The following is a 20,955-nucleotide window of genomic DNA, read 5'->3' on the forward strand; positions in this document are numbered from 1 at the left end:
CTCCATGTCAGAAAATTATAGAAAAAAACATGCTTAAGATCACATTATTTATTATTTATTATTGGGTTAGATGCAGAAGCTCTGGGCAAAGGTTTTTCAATCATGCCCTGCTAATGTATACTCTTCTCCCAATACACCTGATTAATACATCTGAACTAATCATCCCATTAACAAGCCCTTTCAGAGTTTCAGAGGGTGTGTTAAAACAGGCAGCCCTCTAAAATGTGCTGGGTAGGTGCCAGGTCCAGGATTGAAAAACACTGTTATGTTTTATAGACAAAAGCACATGCTTGTATTTCAGCTCCTGTGGGGCTTAAGTTGTGGAATGTTTGCTAGGTGTCTGCGTGTTTACAGGTACCACAACCTGCATTTATTTCCCACATAATCCAGTAAACATCAGAAATATTACACATACTTTAATTTATAAATATTCAAAATTGCCATATCATTTTAGCTATAAGAGCAGTGTCAACATTGGCAGTCTATGAGCTCTATCAAATGATCCAATCTGAGCTGTTTTCTCTTGAGTACTCTGATTTAATCAGGCTGGAAACTTGGGCAGGAAGGACAGTGCTCTGGGTGAACACCTGACTGCTGTCCCGGGTGAGCTGAGAGAATTCACTGGCATCATGATGAGAGAGAACCAACTGCTGATCTGCAAGCAAAGAAAAAAAAGACAAGAGTAAAGGTCAGGAGTTATCCAGTAGAGGGGGCTATAAGAAAGCTGAAGTGACAGCACACATTACCCTTTCTAAGTGCTGAAGTATTACTGGTGCCAAGATCCTTCCATTCATTTAAATACCTGAGTAAATCAAACAGCTGAATGTTAGTAGCTGAGAGAGCAGTTTGTTTAACTGCACAATTAATACAGAGACACTATTTTGTAGAGTGAAAGGAGTTAAAGTGTTGGCCCACATACAGTCCTTTGCTGTTTGTTTGGGGTAAAGTATTTGAGGTACTGTAGGTAAGGTATGTTATGGTTTGTAAGTGTATTAATCCTAGTTTAATTACTCATCAAAATTGAGGGCATTGGTCCATTCAATCAGCTCGTCTACTTCCCACTCCAGAACGCTATCCACCCCTTGCTGCAGGACTGCCCTCATTATGACCTGCATTGCGTTCTCCACCAGTTGGGCTGTTTCTTTGTGCTCAGTGTGAGCATGCAGAGCCCCCTCACCATACCTGTACACAAAAAACTGAGGTGTAAATCAAATAGAATTTTGATTTTTATGAATTTTAAGGAAGCTATGAAAGGAATCGTAATTTTCCAAAATTTACCATAATTTGGTTTGTATAGATATGGTTTAGAATTATAACTGAAGGACAAGTTGCACAGCAGTGCATCTAAAAAAAAATTGAATATCATCAGTTCAAAATGTAAAACTCATATATTATATAAATATTTACACAAAGAGTGATCTATTTTAAGTGTTTATTTCTTTTATTGTTAATAATTATGGCTTACAGCCAATAAAAAAAATATTATATTATATAAGGTCAGTTTTTACTTTTGGCAGTGTACGCAGTGTGCCAAGTCCTGCTGGAAAATGAAATTCACATTTCCATAAAAGTTTGTCAGCAGAGGAAAGCATGAAGTGCTGTAAGATTATCTGGGAAGAAACTGCACTGACTTTGGACTTGATAATAAAACACAGTGGACCAACACCAGCAGATGACATGTCTCTCCAAACCATCACTGATTGTAGAAACTTCACACCAGACCTCAAGCAGTTTGGACTATGTGTCTCTCCACTCTTCCTCCAGACTCTTGTTCCTTGATTTCTCTTGATGAAATGCAAAATTTACTGATGGTCAGTGGTGGTTTAGAGAATCATGTAATATGCTGGTGTTGCTCCACTGTGTTATATCAGGTCCAAATTCAGTGCAGTTTTCCTAGAAAATCTTACAGCACCTCATGCTTCCCTCTGCTGACAACTTAAATGGAGATGCATTTTTCAGTAGGACTTGGCACACTGCCCACAATGCCAAAAGTTCCACTTGGTCTTACATAATATTCTAATTTTCTTAGACACTGATTTTAAAACATGAGTCTATAAAGAAGTAAAGCAATACAAACAATACCTATTAAAATGGTTACATTAAAACATAATTTGGGCAAATATTGAACAGATGTTTAAAGATTTTTCAAATCAGTTATAACAATCCAAAAATGATCAATACTTAAAAAAGCTTAAAAAACATTAAAAGACAAACAGAGTCTTTAATAGCCAGTACTTTGCAAACATCTTGGTTTGTTAGAGTAATCATTGTGAAAGTTGTCTTTGAGAAAGCTCAGCATTTACAGTCACCATATACATTTTACACTCTACACAAAAAGGGTTCCTTGACTAATGATAAATAGTGGACATTTTTGTGGTGCTCTATAGAACTACAATAAATTTAAAAGGACCATACAAGAAGGTTTCCATCACAGATATGATCTGTTTAACTTTTTTTTTTGTTTAACTGAGTAGTCACAGATCTTCATGGGACCATTGCCTGTCCATGTAGACGTTATTTACAGTAAATGGTGTAGATTATGGTTCTTTGGTGTTGGTCCTGAATAGCTGGTGTGCAGCAGAGTTTGGTGATTTTCATGCTCAAACACCAACCTGCTAAATCTTGCATTTAACTGTCAAGTTTAATCATCTGTGTGAACAGGTAGCTCACCAACTTGTGCTAGATATCAGTACTGTACAGGATATGCAGTTTTAGACAAAACCATTCCTAAGGTGCCATCTTTTGCTATACTTACATTTTTTTCATCCACTCAATTTTTCGAATCTTCTTTTTTCTCTCAACATCTTGTTTTCTATGGATCCTGCAGTGGTGGAATTCACTCCTCTTGTTATTGGTGTTTTGAGTAGTGGGGTCTCCATGGGGGTAAATCTTTCAACAGAGATCAGATAATGTGTTAAAATCGACAGTGCTTTAATTTATTATTGTTTATACAGTTGTGTAAGACACTGAAAACAAATTGTTCCCTAAACACCTTATGAATCGTTTGATGTCAATTAATGGTATTGGTTTTGTATCTCAACAGGTGTTAGAAGGTAAGAGCTACCTTTCCTGACAAAAGCCTCCAGCTATTATTCTCTATCCGACGATACCAGCCGGAGCGATCATCCTGGACCACGGGTTGGCCATTATGAATCTGAATGGGAACAGGTCTCCTCTGCCCAACATGTGTGTAGTCTCTTGGACTACTGGTACACAGATCCACTATTGGGTGGTGAGTAAAGATTTTGTAGTAGATGTTTGGAGGAAATGTTGTCTGTTACCAAAAGGAAAAACAAATTGGTTGAGAAACACAAGTATTACTATTTAGCTCTCAAATGATACACCAGTGTTTATAACTGCAATGTAAAATATCAAAATCATTTAAAATAAAACCCTGTTTGTTATGTCATATAAGCCTTAACATGGTGTACAAGTCACAGTTTAGAATGCTGTACACTACAGTTTAAATACGTAATTAACTAAAACATCATTCAGCCTTTCCAGTTTTAATGATAGTGTGACATTATTTAAGTTTCCATTATCTCATTTTCTATTGGAATGAGTCCAACCCTAATGCATCCATATGACATCAGCGTAAACAATCATGACAATAGTCATGTAGCAGTGGAGGGTTTTAGTCTGCTTACATGTCCTGATAGTCAGGGCTCCCTTTAAGAACAGCCAGAGAGACACTGAGCAATTACAGCTGAACACAAAGTACTTACTCCACCCAATCTGAATCGTATGTAGACACCCGAGGCAGCATCCAGCATATCAGCCTGCAGCACAGGACATTCACGCATAATTATTCTTAATCAATAATAATTACATACACTAACTGAGCATTTTACTAGGAATGCTATAGTAATACTAGGTAGGATAGCACAAAGCACAAGATTTATCAGACCAGGTAACATTTATTTAATTGTTCAGTTTTGGTGAATCTGTCCACTGCGGCCTCAGCTTTCTGTTCTTGGCTGACAGAGGTTGCACTTGTTAGCTTTTGGGATGCATGTTTCATGACTTTTGCCATGTCCTATGAAAGCTAAAGAACACTGGACTCATGTGTGGGATGTATGCATGGGGACTCCTATATTGAATATGGATGAAATTTGTGCTAAGGTCACTGTGGGTCAACTTTAGCAAGACACTGCCAGTCACAACAATTACCACAATACCACTGCACTGTCCACTGTGGGTGGTAATGCCTTGTATGGCGTATTCCTTGTACACATGTGACACTGCGTATTGAGGAATGTTAAATTCCTGCACATCTAAAAATATCTGGTTTTGTAAAAAAATATATAAGTTTCACAGGTTAAGTTTAAAACTAAAAATGCAAGCTTTGTACACTGTTTATGACAAAGAAAATTTTTTTATTTAGAATTTTCAGGTAAATACTTTATTGAAACCTTACACTCATATGGATATTTTCCTTTTTAATTCTTTAAATGCATGTAGTTCAGTGTTATTTATTTTACACACCTATTTGGTGCTAAATGTTGCAATGAATATGATTGCCAATAAAGATATTTTTAATAATATATGTTTCCTATAAACACAGTTAGAGTACCTCTCTGGGGTTAACGCATTTGAGCAGGAATCGTGGGTCACCTTGGTTCCGAAAGTTCACCAGGCTTTTGATGTATTTAAAAACAGCAATGTCCTAAACAGTGGTGGGAAAACATTGCATACATAGGTGTGATGACACTGAAAACATGTATGAATATATTATTACATGCAGTAAATACAGGTTGGCCTATGTGTGTGCAAATGTATATTATGGTCACTAACAACGTGTCTCCTCCATGTCCTCTGGATGACTCTGGCTGCTCTGTCATACACACTGTCCTGCGTTGACTCCTGGAAGTAAGTTTTTTCCTGTGCCACACCCTCAGATGGGGAGAAAATAGGTGTCCTGTTGCATAAATACAAGTCACTTTAACCATTACTCAACTTAATACTTTATTATACGCTACTACTAAAAGAATCAAATTACTGTTGTACAAATCATGAAACATGCTTTAAAATATGTTTATGATTCTGGTAATTAATTCCATGTATTTTCGGGGGTAATACTTTACATTTTGTTGCCATACCATTATAGTGGAATTGTAATCTGCATTACACAAAAATAAAGTAATCAAAATATTGACATGTTGCTGTAGAACACTGGCTGATAAAAAAAAGTATTTTTGTAATACAGAAATGTTTGAAAATAATTATATTGGTAAGAAAAAAATGTGAAATTCATTCTATGTCATGCAAACTGCAGTTTCAATGTGACATGCTGTTGCCATGTACCAATCGTTCAATAACCCACATAGGCTTTTAATAGCTGGCTTAACAGAACTGGCAATTAGTGTTCTCATCTTAGCGAGTTGAGCTGTCCAGTAACACTGCATTAGAACCACATTAATAGAACCACATCTTAGCATTCGCCACCCACATAGTGTATTGCATGATATGATCCACTATGCGGTGACCTGGTGGGTGGGTGAAGCTTGCAATGACAGAATTAAGGCCAGCAGTCCAATGAATTTCTACCGGTGAACCAGTGGATCTTGGGTACCCGACCCTTCTTAAGGTAATCATGAGTGACTTAAAGGGTCTGATACCAACATTGATCTGGGTCTCCAAATACTACAGAACTCCTTAGGAGATCTTGAGGAGTCCATGCCTCAACATGTTGCTGTTTTGATTCCACACACATATTCGGCAGGTGGTTTTAGTTTTATGACTGATCGGTGTAAAGCCCTTCAGTTTGTCAAAGAAAACAAAAATAGCTTCTTTAATGTTATAGTTAGACATATTCTTCAAAGAAAACAAATATTACTGCTATAGGAAAGAGTTATTCTGCTGTTTGGACAGTACATATAGAACATAGAGAGCATTATATTTGAAAGCCTATAAAAAGTGACACAAAAACTCAATAGAAATAACAATGGTGGGGTTATCTTATCTCTAAGATGTTACAGATAACAGTAACTGGGTTAATGTTTTTTCTTCTACCTACCTGTCAAATAGGTCTGTGTACTTAACGTTTCCCTTCATCACGCCATGAGCACACGGTGACGGCAGTAAAACAAACAAATAAAAAAGAGAGAAAGTGAAAAAAGTGACAAATTCAGTGTTTTATTGCATCATAATTGTAGCAGGCCACAATGTTCATTCCATATATTACCATTTAAGACGCTGAGAAAATATTCAATAACAGAATTAACTGAAATTATACAATTTACATGTTAAATCAGACAAAACAATACATGCTTCTATTTATTGCACAACAGAGCAATTAATCATCAGCTCCAGACACACAGAATACACTCATAATACAGCTCAGATAGGCCTTCAGTATAAATAGATGAAAAAAAAAAATCACCCGCATCAACAACCAGATGTCAAGCTGAGTACAAACCCTTCTCTATGTAAATAAGTAATACGCAATACCAACCTCCCCATTTAATAGCAGTGATTTCACTTCCATGGATCTCTCCAGCCCTGTTTGCACACTTACTCCTGCTCAAATAAATGCACAGGAGGTGAATGATCGTTACTAAGCAACATGAAAACAAACTCCGTAGCCTTGGTTTAGAAAACCCTTAGAGATCCAGATTTTATTCACTTGTGAATGAAATCAATGTGTCACTTTAAACTGTAACAAAGAAAGCAAGCATACATCCAATGTACATAAACATACCGTACATATACCTAATGCTTTCCCCAGTGCAGACTGAGAAAATGACATTCATGATGAGTAAGTTACTGTACAGACCTGTCCACCACTCCTACCCTCACAGCCACACAGCCTGTACATGGGTGTGTAGCTTAAGCCCTCGACACAAGTCTTCACTTTTAAAAATACTGCCTAGTTCATAATGAGTTTTAAGCTACTGAAGTGACAGGCCATAATAAGCTGTAATTTATTACCACCCCGTTATTACAGGACACATTTTAGTGTTGCTTCAAAAGATTAAATGCGTCAGCATATGACTCCACCTTCATTAGTCTCGTAAAACTGCAGCAGCAGAAATAAATAAACAGTATTACTGCCAAGAAAACATGGAAGAGAATGTGCACTATACTTATTTGCACTATAGTGACATACAGCAAATATTAAAGGGCACATATCATCCATTTTATTTTGTATGTGTTTTTTTCCTCAGGATCTCTAATGTTTGTGCAGCATAAAGAGGCATGATTCAATTTTTCCAACCTCTTTTATATGCCTTGCCTTTTATTTTATTTTTTTGTTACTTTTCGTTAAGGATCATATCCTGTCAAAATCTTTCAGTGGAAATCAGTGTAAACAAGATATTTTGTTGCATTTCTATCAATCCACTTACTAATTAATTATTACCCATTGCAATTAACCAAATCCAAACTGTGCCAAAAAGTAAAAAAATGGAAATGCAAGGTTTCAGTCCGACAGCATTGATATGTAAATGCTCTCTGTTCTTACAGTTTGCAGTTTGCCCTACTCTGTAAGGTTAGCTTAAATAGATGGGGCTAAACTGCTGTAGGCAGAACAGGCAGATATGCTGTATTTACATAAACAATTAGCTCAAAACAGGCTGTTTGACAGGTTGGTTTCCATATAAGTAGTGTACAGTACAGACTGAGGAACTGAATGATACTTTTTTGGAACAGTTAAAAAACAAACAAACAAAGAAATCAGAAAAAATAAAAAGAATCGTGGACATATATTTAATTTGAATGTATTGATAAATTATATTTGTGTAAAATGAATATGTTGAGCACATTACACAGCTAGAAGACCAGTCCCTTACTGAAATGACAGCACTTAGTGGTGAATGCTACAGTGTAAAAACATCACATCAGAACAGTTTCAGCATACAGGTAGAAGTACTGTATGTTACTGTACGTTATTTTGTGGTTTCACAGACATTTTTGCTTTTGCTTATATTATTCACCATTTACTCTACTTTTTAAAGGAAGACTTTAAAGGAAGACTTTGAAGTGAAATTTTCTCATAATTTATATAATGAATAAAACTGTTTTGTTTTTAAAAAACAACCTTTGAAACACATGGAAATTTCAATATGGCACTATTGATTATCAATTGCAATTTCAAACTAAAAATGTATGCAAATACGCCACAAAAGCCAGTTAAACATGTTTATGGCATGCTTTAGCAGGATTAGATATGGGGCAAGCATAGCACACATTTACACAGGAGACAGTGTAAAATGGATTAATTGTTTGAATGTGTCAGTGACTGTAGAAAAGCATGGATTCCATTCCACTTTTACAGAAATGTCTACAAAAATAAAGCCAAGATTGATGGGAGGATGGGTGGAGCTACACATCATATTGCAACCAGCCAGCAGAGGTGCTGGACCTGTGGTGGCTTTACTTTGGAGAGATGTTGCACTGTCCATGCTTTTCTACAGTCATTTTTCTGAACAATGCTAGCCAGCTTTATTAACCCAAACCCAAATTAAGGTGTGGGTGTGCCCTGTGCTTCCCTACATGCTGAAATGAAAATAGAACACCTTTACTGTAGATTTTATGATCTGGATATATGGCACAAATCCTTACAAAATAACAGCCTACAAAACACAACCGCACAGTTATTTAGTCCATTACTAAAGTTCTGTTTCTTTCTCATCATTGTCATCATTATTTAGATAGTATTCATCGTCAGTAGTGGTATCTGAATCTGAACTGGATTCTTCGAAGACAGACAGTGTAGTCTTATAGCTCCTGGATGGCAGGAATCCACGAGGAGACAAGCTGTCCAGCGAGGTCCTGCTGCTGGTAGAAGATGAGCTGGGGACTTGTGAAATACGCTGTGAGGTGGGGGAGAACGGTGGGGAAGGCGGTGGCGTTGGATTGGCTTCTGCGTCCCATGCGCATGAGGAAGAGTCAAGGTTACCTGGGCTCCACAGACGGTCATTTGACTGCAACCGTCCTACACAGCCCCTGTAGGTACTGTGGACAGGGAGACTGCTTGGACCTGTTACACCATGTTCAGGTGAATTACCTGGACTGCTGTTGCTTGAATGTCTGCTCCTTGGCTCAAACTCATCCAAGCTGGAGAAGTCACTCACACTGCCTTGCCTCGATCCAGTCGAGATTCGACCAGGTCCCGAAGGACGGCCTGAAACTATACTACTAACTGAGACAGATCGGCCGCGCTCTAGTCCATACTTTAGATTGGCACAAGAAGCAGACAAATGAGCTCCCATTAAGCGCTGCCTCTGAGAATTCTGAGCATTTCCTGAATTTCCTGAGACATTCTCAGTTTTACCAACCAAAGAGTTTTTTGTTCTTGTTGAAAAGCAGCTATCAAACACATCGTCGCTCTGAGAGTCTTTTGAAGAAAACGCAGATGGATAAAAGGTAGAAGAGGGACCAGGTGCAGTGGTTTTTCTGGTTTGTGGCATGGTGGCATAGCGATTAATATAATGGGGCTTAGGCCAGTTAGGGCTTTGTGGTCTACCCAGGAACTGGTTTCCATTTTCATCTGCAAGTCTTTTGTGCTTATCCACATTTGGCGAGTTCTCACATTTCTCGTTCGAAAAAGTGAAACCAGACAAGGCACCAGAAGAATTATAAGATTCTTTCCTATTTGTGATTTGAGAAGAAACTGGTGATTTTAATGTTTGACTCTCATGGCAAACCTCATTCTTTTTGCATTCAGGAGCCTTCAAGTCAGAAGACTGCTGATTCTTTGTCTTTCTTCTAGCTGTCAAATCATCATCCTCTGAACGTTTGACACCGAATTTCATTCTTAAACGATTTAAAACCTGGTCCATTTTGTTGCTGTTTTTTAGTCCTGTCATCTCTCCACTTTTACCGTCCTGATTTGTCAAACCCTGTTTGTCTGCAAAGGCCGATGAGGTCTGACTATTTTCTTCCTTACTTCTTGAGAAGAAGCTCCTTTTAGAGTTGCTGCGCTGGATTCCTTGCAAGGTTTCATGTGTCTGCAGCGGTGTTACCTCCTCCTTTGTAATGGCAGGTACAGTCTCACTAACTGTGAGCATACTTAATGTAGAAGAACACAACTCTTGAGCAGCAGAAGTACTTCCTTTGACACTCTGAGATAAAAATGTGCCATCCGGTCCTGTTTGACAGATGTCCTTATCGATTATGCCACTCTGCGAGGGGAATGTTGTGTCTGGGATTGAGTTAGTAGTCTGAGAGTCTGTGAACCTTGCAACTGGTGAGCTTTGTGATGTGCTGCAAGGTTTGAGAGTCGGTTCCATTGTAAAACGCTTATCAGAAGCACTATCAGAAACCCCCTTAATTCTGTTGTATTTCTTCACAAGAAGATAAGAGCCGTCTTCAGCTTTAGGAGAGGAAGAAGTCGTGGCTGAACTATCATAAGATGCTGATTTTCTGTGCTGGTGTGTGACAGGTGGAGATGTGGGATTGTGCAGAGCACTGTTGAGCCTTGGTCTTGCAGAGATGAGGGTGGAGTAGGGAGATTTACTGAGATGAAGCTCTGATCTCCTGCCACTGTCAGGTGGTAGAGACTGCAGTGACCTGAAGGAAACGTCCTTTGTTTCTACTTGACTCAAATCAAAAGTGAACCTTGAGATTCCTGCATTTTGATTCTCTTTCTTTATTTGGTCCTCTTGTTTTAGAAATGGGCTTAGAGGACTAGGAGAGGTATTAAGGGCAGTGGATGTCTGTGTGGTCAAAGGTGGGCTAGTTTCTCTCAGGTATGAGTAGATACTTGGAGCACGAACTTGTCGGAGGGGTCTAGCTGAAGAGAGCAGATTTGTCTGATCTGAAGAGCTTTGATTTGACTGGGATTGTCTCAAGTTCAAATAGTTCTGCCATACATGGGATGGGCTTGTTCTTTCCATGGCAGAAATTTCTTTCCTGGGTGTGAACACAAGGCTGCCGGTGAATGTTCTTCCACTTAATTGGTCGATTGGGCTGGGTGAAAGGTTCTCAGGATACAAACTCCTTATATTATTTGTTGAGTTCTGGTTGCTGTTTTGGCCAGTTTGAGTCAGGTTCCCGGGTGGTATCCCAGCTGTGAGGTTAACTGTGGTTGTCTGGATAATTTGGGGGCTTGTGCTTTGTGATGTGCTTTCTGTGGGTTGACTGATGTGATTCTGAACAATGTTATCTGAAATGTGATATCTGTTTGAAATTGAGGTTCCAATATTATTGTTTGTATTGTCCTTGGGAGTATTTTTTGGTAAATCAGTAGCAGTTCTGTGGAGGCTATTAATATTGGAGTTTTTGTAGTCAGTAATGCTGTGCTGCACTGACTCATTGTTGCCTAAATGAGAACATTTCCTTTCGAGACTTTCCCTTGAATGCTCCTGAGAAGCATTCAGACTCTCTGATTGGTTGGATCCTGTTGTGGAGCTTGAATAGATCCTGTCCTTATTTGTATCATTGATTGTAGATGTAGTTTTGCTGGAAATGTTAAATTCTCTATTGATTAAAAACATTGATCTCCTTGATGCCCTCATCTCTCTGACATGTGGTGAAACAGGAGATGTTTCTGGACTTTGGATTTGCTCAGAAGATGCAGGAAATGTATAGCGCTGAACGTTTTCTTTGGTTGGGGAGTCTGGGGAAAACAGGGGGGTGTGTGGTTGAGAAAGTCTTAATTTGCTTTTATTCGGCAGGGTTAGTGACCTGACAGACGTGGTTAGCTGCTTCTCCATTTCAGTGCTCTCATCATTTTCTGTCCTTGAGTTTAACCTCCTCCATGAGAGAAGCAGACTGCTGGTTGTTGGTCTGGAGGTTGGTGGGGAGAAGGTTTCTGCCTGATCCTCAGGCTGCGATATCCTTTTGTATCCCCTGACTTGAAGGGATAGAGCTGACCTGGTCACCTGATTTGAGTCCAGTGGCAAATGAACAGATTTTCTGTGTTCAACATCTTCAGCATCTGCTGTCTTCTGGCTTGTATCCAAAGGAGTGGGTTTCAAACGTGGTTTTATTGTGTGCAAGGTGGCTGTGAAATGCTGAGAACTGGTAGTGTCTTTTTGCCATTCAGCAGTGCTCCTGCTGGTTCCTGCAGAGTCCCTGAGCTTATCGTTAAATTTATCAACAGTTTCACCACCTGCTCTCATCTGGGTAAGAAGAAATGGCTGATGAGGTGAATTCTGTGTGGAAACAGACTGGTTGCTATTCTGTCCACTCACCTGGCCATCTTGTTCAACCTCACTGACGTCTCTCTTAGGTCTCCTAAAGCGCCCACTCCAGTGAGGCCCAAGTACAGACACTAAGGTAGATGTGAACATTTTTGCAGCGGGGCCAGTATGACTTGGATCAGTCTCACTTTTACAGCTGTGATGAGGAGCGGGAAAAGAAGGCAGTGATAAGGCCCGCTTTAGTGCTCTGGGAGAGCATGCAGCAGGCTGGCAGTTGGTGCTGGCCTTTGAACTGCTGGCCTCTCCAAATAGGATTAGATTACTGTTACAGAGTGCTCCTTCCGCATTCTCTCTGAAAGGGTCGTTAACTCCTGATTCCCTTTCTGCAGTTTTACTCTCACCGATTGGCTGCTGTGTCAGGTGATCAGAACTTGGCAACGGTTCCTGTGAGCAGTTTTGTGCAGTTTGTGCTGGATCACACAGCGCTACACCATGCTGTGTTCCCTCCTCTGATCTGTGGCATGGTATATCATGTCCAAAGTGTTTTTGCTGGGTAATGGTAGTGCACCTTTTTTGAAAGGGTGGTTTTGAGAAATTCTCATCTTTTTCTTTTCCAGCTGAATCCCTGTTGGTCTTTAACTGTAAAGGAAACACATAGAAAATGCATTTTAATAGGCATTCAGAACCATTTAATCAAAAATGTAATAAACTGGTGCTTGTAATATGGAAAAATATGGAAGACCTGGCATTGCAATATCGTGTTGCTTTACAATATATACCACAATATCAAAACACACTGGATTCTACAGAAGTCAATGATCCAACATGTTATGATTAGGGTTGCATTATTATGATATTTTCATGGTAGAATATTCATGATCTCATATTGCTGATGCAATATTATGATTATACATGATTGACCCTCAAAGAAATTATCTGTTTAGTTGTAATACCGTAATACACACAGTATTATACTACCAATTTCCATTCCAAGGAATAATTAGCGAATGTATACTGCTGTATCCCTATCTAATATGATATTAAGAATGCCTTCTGTGTATTGAAAATTCAAGTTATATATCAGGCAGATATAACCTGCCACTGCTAGATCTGTCATGAAAAATCAAAACAGTATAATTTATCCTTTTGACTCCAGCAAGCTGTATTATGACATGCATGGCTGAATCTGGCTTATGCAACATTACATATCCTGTAAAATGTGATGAAATGTGATGAAGATGATATATTATAATGTGCAGCCTAACATTGTATTATATAAAACATGCTAAAGACGTTAACAGCATTTAAACTGTTAAAACAAACCCCTCCTATTACTGTACTTGTGTTGACACTGTGACAAAGCAAACACAAATGCTTTGCATTCCACTGTTTCTTGAGTTTAAAATTGCTAACTGTAATACAGAAATGTCATGTATTGCAAAGTTGCAAGTTAAGAAAATCAAAGGAACTTCTGATTCTATGAATGATAATCATTAAAGGTCTGCTCAGTTAATTGTTATTGTAGATGCTTACCTCAGGGTATTGGACATTTGCTGGCCTCCTTACAGCATCAGGTTTTCTGTGTCTGTAAAAATATTAATACAAATAATTTACTGTACCACATTTTTATTCACACAGTTTTGAACAAAGTGATTTGCATATCTTCTTCAAGTTCAAAACATTGGTTACATAAGCAAACACTGGCTTCAATTGCTAAAACATTTGAATTTGCCTAAGGCAAAGAACAGGGAGAGGAGGCTACGAAACGTAGCTTTGCTTCCTTGCTTATTTTCTCACATGCCACACACTGGCCACGCCATCTGTGTTTTCAGACTCTTTTTACACCTTCCAAAATATTCACCACCACAACGTGGACAAACAGGATGAACAACATTCCACCCTTTCTCTCCCAGACTAAGTATTATAAAGGTAAACAATCCATAAGGCTCTCTGAAAGGGAGGAGACTAAGCCTAAGCCCTTTTTTGATCCGCCTGTCTCCAGCACATGCATGGGTTACCCTCGCACGTCATGCTCGGCATGTTGATACTGTGGGCACCATAAACCAGGTCTGATAGGTCTCTACAGTCTTAAATAGAAACAAGAAATAGGTCAGGCACTAAAATTGCCATCAATGAGTACGGCTCTTTGTTCATGCTTTATATATATATATTTTTTTTTAATAAGTTTGAACATGTTAAAAAATGCAGACACACCCTCCTACAGCACACAGACGCTAAACATGTCTAGAAACAAGTTCTCTTTGACTGCAAACTGCAAATATTGCAAGTTCGCGAATCACTGCAGCTCCAGACTCACACACCCATCAGAGCATGACTATATACGGACTAGTTTAGAAGCTCTTCATACCAGGCGCACACAATAAAAGTACTAAAGGTCATCTTATGCTTCAGCATGAGTCTGATGATTGACAACCTTGTTACATAATGCATACACCATTAGGTGAAAGCACAAGTGGTATTTAATTGCCAAACACCATTTACTAAGAGGGAGAGGTCAACCAGCAAGGTAAAAGCTGAATTGGGTGTGGTGTCAAAGTCAAGTTAATCATTTCTGATGTTCAGTGGATTTGTAACCTAATGTAGCTTGTAAAAAAGCAAAATGCCTGAAAAAAGAGAAAGTTGAAGTAGATCAGACTCACATGTCATTACTGATCAGCTTGGTTTCAGTATATTTTTTATTCTTTTCACTTCTTTTAGAGGGAAGTCTCAGTGAAAAGAAGGAGGTGAAGCGTAGCTGGTCAGGAACCTCCTTCAGATCACCTGTTGGGCTGGTCCAGTCTCCTTTACTATTCAGAAGTATTTTTCTTCTGATATACAGGTCTGTACAGAATGAGCAACAAACCCAAAGAGAAAAAAACATTAATTAAAACATTAATTCAGTTAAAATGTTTTTTTTTTATTAAAGTAATTTTATCAAGGCAGTGGATTGATATCAGAAGCAAATCTTAAATATTAATGTTAAATATACCCTAAAAGAGTGCACACTCAGTATATGTGATTGTGATATCGTTAGACCCCTCAGGACCAACATAGAGCAGGTATTTTTGGGTGTTGGGTCTTTTTCAGCACTGCAGTGACACTGGCATGGTGGTGGTGTTTTAGTGTGTGTTGCACTGGTAAGGGTCGATCAGATAAAGCAGTGCTGCTGGAGTTTTTAAACACCTCAGTGTCACTACTGGACTGAGAATCGTCCATTAACCACAAATATCCAACCAACAGCCACTTGTGGGCAGTGTTCTGTGGGCAGCATCCTATGGGCAGTGTCTTGTGATCAATTGGGTGGGTAGGAGTGTCTAATAGAGTGAATGGTGTGCAGACACCTAATTATTGAAGAACAAGGTCAAAGTAGGGAAATAAAGAAATTAAAGAACTACAAAGTGCTCCTATTTAGAACACTTAACTGACAAATAGACAAAGAATGTAGAAAATGATGTTACAATAATTTATGGCTGATTAGTTAATGTTTTCATATTAAAGCTGTAGAAAACAAGTCCTTCTAACATTCTGTCTGTAATTATGCATTCGTTGGGAGAAACAATCATTAACATTCAATGTGTAAGAGCAGGCAAGATATTGTTAATGCTGATTCTTATGTAAACAAACACTCAAGTAAACGCAATTGTCAATATCAAGGTCAACAAAAATGATCAATGTCATTATCACATATTGTGAGATAATTGGAGAACATGCCTTTTTAGATGCTTATTTTAGGTGCTTATCATAATGTCTTTGGTTAAATTTTAAAGTTCACTTTTTGAAAATAAAGACAACAGATTAATAATAGCTTCTTACTGTGGTTTTAATATAAGTAAAAATGTAAAAAAGATATGTAAAACTGAACAATGGTAACATGCCCACTCTAACAAAGAATGTTGCAAATAAAAAATGGTACTAGCCATCAATTAGCAAGTACGGCCTTAGATGTACATCTGCAATGCCACATCAAACACTACTAATTATACACTGATCAATGCACCTGTGCTGTGGGGTGCATGAAGCAGGCCTATTATTTCCCCAGCTGGCAATAAAAAAATAGAACTAGCAACAATAAGTTTTGTTTTAGAATCAGTTTCCTTACTCTTATTGGTTTGAAGGGAGTTGGCTGAAGTTCCAGTCAGTGCTGGCTCATTCTTATTCCTGGAAATAAATAAATAAAATCAGTATAAATGTTGCATAAATCACACCATCACCATGTGCACATTAATGAATGTTTCTCTAAACAAACACACAAGCCCTACACGTGGAGCTAGTTTAGGCTAGGTGTGGATCTCCACGATCTGCTCTCTTTACTGCACAGAAGTAAACAGCAACACCCAGAACTGTGATTCACAAATCTTTCATGGAATAACAGAGGAAAGTACAGTATTATGCACAGGATGCCAAATTATTTTGACTATTAGTTGTCTGTTTTAGACAACAAGTATAATGTCCCATAACTTTTGGCATGTGCCATGGGAGCTAAAGAACATTGCACTGATCTGTAGGATATATGTGTGGGCCTCCTGCACTAAATATGGACATTAGTTCTACTGCAGTTGCTTGTCTGTTTTTGTATGGACAATTCTAGCCAGATTCTGATAGTCACATTATTACCCACTGCACTGTCCACTGTAGGTGATAATGCCTTCTCTGACATTCCACTTACACTCCTAAAACTTGATACTGAGGATCGAGGACAACTTCATACAACTTCAACCTCACAAATTATACAGACGTCCCAAGCCATCCCCTTACGTAACACTACAATAAATTTACATACTGCTATCCCATGACATCTGGCACGTCAGTGTATGATATTGCTATGCAAAAATATGAGATCATGCCTTATGGAGAATAGCCAGTCTATAAACAATGACATCTAATGCAATGTTTGTACAGGCACATCAGCCAACAACCCACTCCATCATGGTCAGGTCTCCCTGTTCTAGTCTTACTAGTAGATCAGGCAAGAACACAGGAAAGTGTGAGAATTTCAGGGAACCAATCGAGTTAAATCGTAATGGAAATGAAAAGCTGTTAGAATAACATGCAGAAGGGTGTAACTTATTACATAAGTTGACCAACAAAAAAACTCGTAAATTCTTAATTGATTAATCAGTGAAGCTGGAAATACATAACAGATGGAATGATTATTCCAGTGGACAAGAGATGATGTCTAACGACATCTAATTCTTCCCTATAGACTGTGTTCCTCAAAGTTTCCTCACATCTTATTGGAGCAGCATGTGGCAACAATTCTGTCACAACCACAACAAACTGACACGCTTAATCTGACCTAGATGTAAGCTTTGATACAGGGTAAATACTCCGTAGTCCAACTTAATCCTGTCATTGATTACTGGACTTTTTTTGTTTTGTATGAAGAGCATGCTCTGCTGCCAGGTATTGCACAATAGGGGTGTTGCCAGTTTGCAGCTAAATCACATCAGTGCTTCAAATGATTTTATACCTTCATATGGAGCTGATATAATCCTAAGGTTTGAGATATACTTTAGCGTTTCGGAGACAAGTTTAGTTTGTTTTTTAATATTTGTTAATAATATTTGATCCTATTAGTCCAAACTAGTTGTGACAAAGTTTGTTTTTATTTTGTTAAGTTTTATTTTTAAGTTGTTGTTTCCTGCTGAAAAATAATGTGTATATAAAATTAAAGATTGTATTTAGAGATTATTATTTTGTAATGTCAACAATTAAATGGCCAGAGCCCAGGAAAAAAATCCCTATAAATTCTCTGATCAAAACATTTTCTGAACAGGCATACAGAGTGTGTCGTGGGACTGTCCAAGAATTCACAACTATGAACTTACACAGCACACACAGAATAACAAACCAAATCAGAATTTTGAGAGATAATATCTTGCAGTACTGTTCCTCAAGTACTCAAGTACATATGTTGCACTTTCCTAACTTTTTAAATTCCAACTATATTTACTTCTGCTCATTTATAAGGACTTACCCTTTCCCCAGTTACTTTGAATGCCTTACAATTAGTGGCTAAATCCCTTTTGTGTTCAAAGTATGTTCTGTGGAGCTCTGAGCTGCTTTGTCATTGCCTCTCATCATTCTATTTTAGATAAAAGAGATCTCAAAATAGAGAAAAAGAGCTCCTAAAAATAGCCAAGAGCATTATTAGTTCAGTGAAATACTGACTTGAGTGGAGGTAAAAGTGTCTTTCCAAATAAAAACCTACGTGGGCCAGAATATAAATAGATTAATAGAACTTTATTGATCCTGAAGGAACAATAAGTACTAAATTCTATTACTAGTGGACTAGTAGTGGACCATCCACAGTATTTGTCAGCACGTAACATGCTTTTGAGATTCTTTTGGTCTAAATTAAAATACTAAAGCTCCAAAGCTAGGGAGAGATATGACCATATATGAAGTGGGACAGGTGCTGTCACGAACATTATATGATGAAAGTGAACATAAACATGGAACTTGTAACGACATGTTAATGACTAAAATTTAACTGAGCACTAATAAGTTTTCTCATAAATATACTTGTATGCAAGTTGACCCACCACTGCATAGTTTAACCACCCACTACTGCATAGTTTAACCACCAACCACTGAGTGGTATAAACACCCATCAATGCATAGAATAAACACCCACTGTTTAAAAGTGTAAACACCCACCAATGCGTAGAATAAACAACCACCACTTAATGGTGTAAATTCCTACCACTGCTTAGTATAAACTCCCACCAATGCGTAGAATAAACACCCACCACTTAATAGTGTTAATTCCCACCACTGCTTAATATAAACACCCACCAACGCATAGAATAAACATCCACCACGTAATAATGTTACTACCCACCAATGCTTAGTCTAAACACCCACCAATGCATAAAATAAACACCCACCACATAATAATGTTACTACCCACCACTGCTTAGTCTAAACACCCACCAATGTGGAAATAAACACCCACCACTGCTTAGTATAAACACCCACAATGCATAGAATAAACACCCACCATGTAATAATGTTACTACCCACCACTGCTTAGTCTAAACACCCACCAATGTGTAGAATAAACACCCACCACTGCTTAGTATAAACACCCACAATGCATAGAAGAAACACCCACCATGTAATAATGTTACAACCCACCACTGCTTAGTCTAAACACCCACCACTGCTGAGGATATCACTCACCAATGCATAGAATAAACACCCCCTTCTTAAAAGTGTAACTACCACCACTGCTTGGTCTAAACACCCACCACTGCTTAGTATTTCACCCACCACATAATAATGTTACTATCCATCACTGCTTAGTCTAAACAACACCCACCACTGCTTAGTATATCACCCACCTACGCATAGAATAAACACCCACTACTTAAGTAATAGTTTATCATTATTACATAGTACATCATTACTACATTATTACATTATTACAGTATTATTACATTATACATACATTATACATTATATAGTATATCACGTATCCCGCCAATGAACAGAAAAACACCCACTCCTTAAAACTGTAACTACCACCACTGCGTAGTATAAACATCCACTACTTAATGGTGTAACTACCCAACCACTGCTTAGTATAAACACCCATCAATGCAGAGAATAAACACTCACTACTTAATAGTGTAAATTCCCACCACTGCTTAGTATAAACACCCACAACTGAGTAGTTTATCCACCCACCACTGAGTTGCATAACTACCCACCACTTATAAGAATAACATTCCACTACTGAGAACAGTAGCAGAGGTTTCAGGGGTGCAGCTATACCCTAAACTGAGCGGAATAACTGCGCAACTACTCTCTTCCTGAGTGAACTGCATGTGTTTTTGGAGCTGGTAAACACGCTGCATGCTGCCAGAAGTTTAGAACTTTATTAAAGCAGCAGCAGCAGGTCCTGCGGCAGCATGGAGCTCCTGAGTGAGTAAAACCTCGCTCGGACCCCGCTGTGAGTGTGTGAGACGCGGTGTGTGTGAGTGAGGAGCGGTGGTGAGTGTGTGAGGAGCGGTGGTGAGTGTGTGAGGCGCGGTGTGTGTGTGAGTGGACTCACCCCGCGGAGAGTTTCTGTGGCTCTGCTGCTTCTGTGCGCTGCTGTTCTGGAGGAGAGCTCTCCGCGCTGCTGCTGCTGCTGCTGTTCAACTTCACGGTCAGGTCATGTGTTGACATTCTAGACGTGACTGGACCTGCTCATCCCGTTCTGTTACCTCCCGTGTACCCCCTCCCAGAGGAGGCGTCTACCGATCACGGCTCCTCGTCATCTCCGCGGTTCGCTCGGGAGCTCAGTGGGCTGCTCCGGAGAGTCGTGAGCACCGGAAATTCTTCTGAGCGTGTTTTTGTGGGGCTGAGGAAGGGCGACGGCCAGAACACAGCCAGTCACAGATCCACACAAACAGACATTAGAGCGGCGGGGCGGGCTGCTGAACACACACCAAACACACAGACCTGATACTGTACACAAAGCTAACTACTCAACAACTCAATACAAATAATTACAACAACTCTGGATAAAAATAAGAGACCACCTAAAAATGTTTTTCCTTGATTTTACCAAATTGAAAACTTCTGGAATAAAATAAAGAGGACGATGGATGATCACAAACCATCAAACCAAACTGAACTGCTTGAGTTTTTGCATCAGGAGTGGCATAAAGTTATCCAAAAGCAGTGTGTAAGACTGGTGGAGGAGAACATGCCAAGATGCATGAAAACTGCGATTAAAAACCAGGGTTATTCTAACCAAATATTGATTTTTCACCCCCTCAAACGTTTTGCATTATTTGAGGTCTAAAAGCATCTTTTTTGTTATTTCAGCCATTTCTCATTTTCTACAAATAAATGCTCTAAATTACAAGGTTTCTAT

At 38.8% G+C, this 20,955-nt stretch overlaps 2 protein-coding genes across 2 annotated transcripts; both read right to left on the reverse strand.

Annotated features, from left to right (window-relative positions):
• Positions 1-401: 401 nt before the first annotated feature.
• c1h11orf65 (chromosome 1 C11orf65 homolog) lies at positions 402-6,533 on the reverse strand. Its single transcript, XM_007248973.4, has 10 exons — positions 6,455-6,533; positions 6,017-6,048; positions 4,795-4,918; positions 4,574-4,666; positions 3,726-3,779; positions 3,065-3,274; positions 2,756-2,889; positions 1,012-1,182; positions 747-802; positions 402-655 (listed from the first exon to the last, which is right to left on the reverse strand). The coding sequence occupies exons 1-10, from the start codon at positions 6,485-6,487 to the stop codon at positions 495-497; spliced, it is 1,068 nt and encodes a 355-aa protein (XP_007249035.3). The 5' UTR covers positions 6,488-6,533; the 3' UTR covers positions 402-494.
• Positions 6,116-20,423, reverse strand: zmp:0000000991 (uncharacterized). Its single transcript, XM_022682453.2, has 5 exons — positions 20,146-20,423; positions 16,186-16,244; positions 14,747-14,927; positions 13,620-13,671; positions 6,116-12,725 (listed from the first exon to the last, which is right to left on the reverse strand). The coding sequence occupies exons 1-5, from the start codon at positions 20,259-20,261 to the stop codon at positions 8,610-8,612; spliced, it is 4,524 nt and encodes a 1,507-aa protein (XP_022538174.2). The 5' UTR covers positions 20,262-20,423; the 3' UTR covers positions 6,116-8,609.
• Positions 20,424-20,955: the final 532 nt, after the last annotated feature.

Source organism: Astyanax mexicanus, chromosome 1 (genome assembly GCF_023375975.1).
Source record: "Astyanax mexicanus isolate ESR-SI-001 chromosome 1, AstMex3_surface, whole genome shotgun sequence".
In the NCBI taxonomy this organism is placed as follows: Eukaryota; Metazoa; Chordata; class Actinopteri; order Characiformes; family Acestrorhamphidae; genus Astyanax; species Astyanax mexicanus.